A 6,866-nucleotide genomic window follows, 5' to 3' on the forward strand; every position below is an offset into this window, starting at 1 on the left:
ACTTCCAAAGCTTGGAGGAAACACAAAATAAAAATCACTTGTTACTTGAGATTTTTTTTTTTCCACAATAAAGAACTTGAGTGTGGATGATCAACTTAGATGGATGGCTAACACGACATTTACAGCTGATGGGAAGCCACGTAGGCCTTACGTTGTTAAAACACCAAAGTCAATCTGCTGGACACGCATTTGCACTGAGAATAAGACTATTACACCAAAGACATCAAGTCCAGGCTAAAATAATGACAAAGTGTCGCAGGGATCTAAATCTTCCTGTATTTTCCAAACAAGTTTCAGTGTTACTGTCTTGCCAGTTAGTCTCCGCCCCTCCTGAGTGAGTCTAGTTGACCAAAAACTTGCATGATACGACTCGACTGTGTGTGAAATTTGGCTGCTTGTCTACCACAGTTGAACATACCCCAGCATCTTTCGAGGCCTGGCTTTAAAGAGGTACGGATATTTAGTAGATAGACGCGTTTAAACACTAGAAAACTGACTAGATTGTGGTTATAGTAGGGGTCTGGTTTGTCGTGCTTGGACTCTTCCCGCTATTTTGTAGCTCACCAGCTAGCTAGCTAGCTTAGTGGGAAGAGGCCGCCTACCTTGAAGCCAGCCATAAAAACACACTCAGAGCATTAGCCAGCTTCCGCTAAAGCTAGGCTAACGCTGGCTAGCACAGCTCCGATAGCCACTTCTCTGGAAAGTAGAAATAACAATTAGTTTTTACGGGACAAACTCGGTTAAAATAATACTATTAGCAGTGCAGTGTTAGCTTGGTTGCTAACAGTAAAGCTGGAGAGGAGAGACTGTCGCGGCGCTGATCACCGTCCAGCCACGAAAACACAGTGCGTATACATCCAAGAGCGATAAAAATGCATTTTTTTAAAAGTCTATACTTATCTGTGGAGCTGCAGTTTGGGTTTAACCGAGCGTTTTTCCGGTGTATATGCTTCACCGGAGCCGCTGTGTGGTGTTTATTTGCTCCTCTAGCTTGTGTCGTATTTAATCGCGGCTGCTCTCGGAAGTCTTGCAGCGCTGTAAACCTTTAGCCAGGATTTCCGGCTCCTTTCCATTTGCCCTATGCTGTTTTGTTTCCGTTTATTCTATTTCCGTTTTAAAAGTTTTCTACGCGCAGAGTTAAAGTGTGCTTTAACAAATAATTGTTTGAGTTATGACGCGCGGTGCGTTTGTGGGATATTTTTACCGTTGTTTAGCACCGCGGGGACCAACCGTTGTGTAACCGGCTGCCTCGCCCCGCGGTGCATTCACGGACTAAATTTGTAGCTAACTTGCTTCACTGTTGACCAGCTTCAGTGTATCGATGCGCTCAGTCTGGCGTGTAAATCTTACTCTTTTGTGTTTCCCTAACATGTGTGGTAATGTTTGGTCCCCGTTTTCATCACTAATGGCCTACCATTTGGCCTTTAGACGCCAAAGCCTCGCCCTCGAGTTAGCTAACGTTAGCATTTGGGGCAGTCAGTGAACTGTTCCAGGCGGCCAATGAGGAGTCGAGGCTGAGAGGCCTTTCTATGATGAACCCCCAGACTGCTGTCTGATGTTCACACATGGACCCTCAACCTGCTGCTGCTGCACATGCTGCAACACAAATGCTCCACATCACTGGGACGGCACTTATCAAAACTTATCGCCTTTCAGTTGTTTGTGCTACTAAACTTTCAAATCACAGAATAATAAATGAAAACATGCAGCTTGTCTGTAGCGGTGAGCTGCACTCCTTAGAGTCCATAGTTTGGTGCTGTCAAAATGGTCTGTGCTGTAAAATCTTGATGATGAAAAGAGCTGCAACAATTCGTTAATTGATTAGTTGATCATGTTTGTCTTTTTTTTTTTTTCAACCAGAAATGTCTTTGCAGGCATTTCAAATAAGCTTTTCTTACATTATTTAAATGTAATGTTTCAGGGTTTTGAGATGTTGGTTGGACAACACAAGAAACAACATTTGATGGTGCCAATTTTGAAAAATATGAAACTTTTATGGGAGAGAAGAAACACATACTCTATTATTGAGACATCTGTTATTAAAACTTTTTGTCTTGTAGTTATTTGTGCTATTACACTTTCAACTCGTATAAGAATAATAATAATAATAATAAATGAAAAGTCACAAACGTTTTGCCTGTTTCAGTGAGCTATAGTGTATCTGTACTATTTAGTTAAACTACACTGTTACCATTTTAAAGACTAAGGCATTATGAAAAGAGCTGCAACAATTAGTTAATTGATTAGTTTCAGCAGTTTTTTCAAGAAAAAAATGCCTTTGATGCCATCTAAAATTTGACAGTTTCCTTAAATTATTGTAGATGTAATAACAAGAAACATTTGATGATGTGACATACTTTTATGGTAAATAAAATGTATTGTAATACTAAGTATTAAAGAGATAAAGGGGGCTGTATTTTCATCCACCTGTAAACAGCGCAGTACAGTGCAGTTGAACTGAGTTTCTCCTGGTTCTGACAGACAAAGCGACAAAAGGATGAATCGTGAAGCAAACATTCAGACTACATATAAGGTGCAGAGTACTAACTTACTAAAAGGGTACACACAGTTTCAAGCAAACTCTACATCTAAACAGCCCTACAATTTTGGACTGAAACTAACATTTATCATTTAGAATCATTACAAGTTAATCCATTGTTTAACTTTAATATTTTTTTATTAATCGCTTGGGCTCATTAATAGTCTGAATATAGTGAAAATCGTCACAAAAATATAAAACATATATGACAGACAAGAACACGATAATGTATGGTATTGTTTGATAAATTGCTTAAATGATCAATTGATAGACAAGATAGATATTGACTCATTTCAACACCACTGCAATTAATGCTGCCTTTATGAATGTGTTGTCCAATGTTTTGATCATGTTTTTTCAGGCCATTTTTATTGTGTTTCCTTTTTTGTGAAGCATTTAATGAAGTTATACAGTGTATTTGTTTCTGTCTTGTATGTATTTGGCCCTTTTAATATGTTGTATCATATGTGTGAATTATAGCATCAGTTTGTTTACTTTCCTGCAGCTTGGCTCTCTTTGCATTGAACAGAATGTCTAAAAGTGAATCAGAAGAGATGATAGAGATTGAGATCGATGAGCGGGAGAAGCAGGCATGTCTGGAGGAAGGGTAAGAAAAATGATGCTAATTTGAGCTGCGTTCTCTAACACATGCAGCAGCTACACACTGACAGTTCTCATTTCTCTCTCTCCAGCGTTGAGGAGCAGACCATCACCGCATCCGATCTGATTCAACAAGATATCGACATCAATGAGCCCATTGGCAATTTGAAGAAGCTTTTGGAGCCACGTCTTCAGATAGCACTGGATCCATATGAGATCTGCTTGCAGGACATTCAGGTAACAATGTACATAAATAGAGCACATCAAGGTGTCTTTATGCTTCTGTAATTGTATTTCTGTGATTCTAGTGTGCTTATCGCTTGTGCTCTTCTTGTTAGCTTCACCCTGATCACAGCCTCTTCGATCAGGGAGTAAAGACGGATGGCACCGTGCAGCTCAGCCTGCAGATTGTAACCAAACCAGGTATTGATGAGATGCTTCAAAGATCAGAAAATATTCAGTCAAATTTTTGCACATCACACACATCAACCTCGTTGTCTCGTGTTTTTTCTGCTCAGGCGAGGAGAAGTTGAACATTTTGGAGATTGTGAAGCCGGTAGAAACTGTAGAGGTGGTGATCGATCCAGATGCCGCAGGAGAGGAGGGAGCTCTGGTGGAGGAGGGTCAGCTCATCGCCGTGGAGCGATCTGCTCTATCTGATGAGACGTCGGAGCAGGTTACACGCTGGGCCGCAGCACTTGAGGGCTACCGCAAAGAGCAGGTCCGCCTGGGAATTCCATACGGTGAGGAACACTTTGATAAGATAAAATACACGCTGTGGGAAAACCATCCGTAATGTGGTGACAAATTATTGTGGTTTTAAGTGTATGAAGTTTCTCTCTCTCTCCACAGACCCTGTGCTCTGGACAGCTGACCAGGTGATCCACTGGGCTGTGTGGGTAATGAAAGAGTTTAACATCGATGAGATGGAAATAGGCAGCATTCACATCCCAGGACGAGACCTCTGCTCATTCAGCCAGGAGGAGTTCCTTCAGAAAGTGCCCAATGGAGAAATACTCTGGAGTCACCTGGAACTCCTACGCAAATGTAAGTTAGATGGAGTTGATGGAGGAAGGGCTGTGATGATAACGGCATTATAGACCATTACTGTCTTTGGCTTTTTCACTGTACTTTACTTTTTCACAGTACAAAAAACATGCCATCACAGCCCCATTAGTAGTTGTAGGTTGAAGGAGTGCACGTGTCCAGTTTGAACCCACAGGTTGACAATATGTTTTGAGGAGTCAACACAGAATTTGCTTTAATGCCTTGATGTATTTCAGATGTGTTGGCAAGCCAAGACCAGTCTGGAGCTGATGCCACTGTCACCATCGATCAGCGTAAGTGTTTCGTTAAAAAATCTGCCAAAAGGGCATTTAAAAGTCTTGAAACTGTTTACACCTAACTGCGTTAAGGCTGAAAATTATCCTCGGCTATGAAGAAGATAATTTGTTGCTCTGGTTATCTGGTCTAATGACGTAGTTGACGCGGTCACTTGCACACAGGGCAGCGAGGTGATCTAAAAGTCTAGTTAGAACAAAGTGTATTCAAAAGGGGAAATGGTCCTTTTCTTTCACACAGAATAGAGCTACTCACAACATAGTGGACAACCTCTGTGTATTTTACAAGAAATGAAAAATCATTCTGGTCGTTCTGATCATCAATAATCTGTTAATCTCTAATTTTTCTGTCTGTCTCTCCAGCTGTGCAGATAATCCCGGCTCAAGTGAGCACACCCACCGCCATCAAGGTACTGAAGCAGAGCCGCGGCCCCAGAACTCCCCGTATCTCAGGAGGGGAGGAGCGCAGCTCACCTGGCAACCGCACAGGTAGTGCTCACCACAACAGTAATGTCTGACAGTAATGCTGCTTTGCATAACGATTGGCCAGGTGTGTTCACAGGTGAAAATAGGCAGAGCTCAGAACTGTAACAGTTCATCTATTAATTGCATTTAGAATATCTATTAATAGAATTTAGAATAGCATTTAGAAGATGTCTAGAGTTTATGAATATTGTAAGACTTTTCACAGAATTTTCTGACATTTTATAGACCTAACAATCGATTTATTGACAAAATGACAGAGATTAATCAATAATGAAATTGTTTGTTGCAGATGTATTCCATGTGCTCCATAAATGTCTGATTCCACATTCTTCAGTGCTTTTGTATGTAAATGCTTCTATTGTTAAATCATTGTTTTTCCTCTGGCACCAGGCAACAACGGGCAGATCCAGCTGTGGCAGTTCCTGCTCGAGCTGCTGACAGACAAGGATGCTAGAGACTGCATCTCCTGGGTGGGCGAGGAGGGCGAGTTCAAACTCAACCAGCCAGAGCTTGTGGCACAGAAATGGGGCCAGCGCAAGAACAAGCCCACCATGAACTATGAGAAACTTAGCAGAGCCCTCAGGTTTGTTTCTTCTGTTTCTCTTTTTAAAGGGTTAAATGGCTTAGTGACAAACTTCCATTAAATTGTGAAAAAATGGTCCAGCAGAGGCAGAAGGTTCCTACTTTGTAGTTCCTCGTGGGATTAAGCTCCAGAAACAGTCCTACATTTCCCACAAAGCATCTGTCAACCTTGGTGAACACCCTCATCTTTCAACCTGCACTTTTAACACTTTCTGTTAAAAATCAAGCCCAGACCAACATGATGATGATGATGATGAAGAAGATGGTGGTGATGATGATGATGATGATGATAAAAACAAAGCTCCTTCAGGGCCACAAAAGACATTAAAGTGTTTACCCAGGTTTTGTGGTACTGAATAAGATATTGATGTGTTAAAACGGCGCTATGCCCCTTTTAATGCGTGTGTGTGTATAATGGTATTGTTGGAAACACGACAGCTTATTTTTATTTGACTTTTTCAGGTATTACTACGATGGGGACATGATCAGCAAAGTGCAGGGCAAGCGCTTTGTCTACAAGTTTGTGTGCGACCTGAGAACTCTGATCGGCTACAGCGCAGCCGAGCTCAACAACCTGGTGACCGAGTGTGAGCAGAAGAAACTGGCCCGTATGCAGATGCACGGCATCGGCCAGCCCATCACTACAGTGACCCTGGCCGCCACGACACTAGACAAAGACAGCTGAAGGAGGCCACATTACGGCGCTCCGCAGCTGCCACGGGAAAACTTTGCTCTCCACAGCTGATTGGAAATCAAATCAACTTCCTTCTTTTTTTTTTGTGACACGACTGTGTTCATTAGACACAGAAATGCAAGGCTGACTGCTGATCAGTGTGGCTTAACTTGTTGTTGTCTTAACCGTTTGAATCAAGTTAGGCTGAGCCAGGAAAGGTTTCTTTTTTGCTTTTCTTTAGCTCTAACCAAGAGAAGCTCGTTCAGGATGAGAAGGTGAATGTCTGTGTGATTATTGAGAAATGCTGTTTGTGCGTGTGTGAATGCTTGACTGTGACTGAAAACCCACTTACGAGCTTAAAGTGTTCCTCATCTGTAGTTTAGGATCATTTCCACTGTATATACCGGTACTTCATGTTTTTGATAGCCACAAGGTCAAGTGTATTTTCATATTTTCCATTTATAGAGGACCTGTTTTGTATTTTATTTAGTGTTTGCTTCCTAAATTGTTGGACCATTTTTCGTCCAGCAGGGGGAATAAAGTGGCAAGCATTTTTTTCAACGTTTGTGCTTCAGTCATTTCATCTCTGAGCTTCAAAATGTAAATATTTATATTTTCATTGCTGTATGAAAGACAAAACACCCAG

The 6,866-nt window shown here is 41.6% G+C and overlaps 1 protein-coding gene across 1 annotated transcript; it reads left to right on the top strand.

The window, feature by feature from the left end:
- The first annotated feature begins 364 nt into the window (after positions 1-364).
- Positions 365-6,776, top strand: gabpa (GA binding protein transcription factor subunit alpha). Its single transcript, XM_070838311.1, has 10 exons — positions 365-450; positions 3,045-3,146; positions 3,232-3,376; positions 3,478-3,562; positions 3,658-3,882; positions 3,992-4,186; positions 4,423-4,479; positions 4,843-4,968; positions 5,356-5,548; positions 6,010-6,776. Exons 2-10 carry the CDS (start codon positions 3,070-3,072, stop codon positions 6,230-6,232), a joined length of 1,326 nt encoding a protein of 441 aa, XP_070694412.1. The 5' UTR covers positions 365-450; positions 3,045-3,069; the 3' UTR covers positions 6,233-6,776.
- The last annotated feature ends 90 nt before the right edge of the window (positions 6,777-6,866 follow it).

This window comes from Pempheris klunzingeri, chromosome 10 (assembly GCF_042242105.1).
Source record: "Pempheris klunzingeri isolate RE-2024b chromosome 10, fPemKlu1.hap1, whole genome shotgun sequence".
Classification (NCBI taxonomy): domain Eukaryota; kingdom Metazoa; phylum Chordata; class Actinopteri; order Acropomatiformes; family Pempheridae; genus Pempheris; species Pempheris klunzingeri.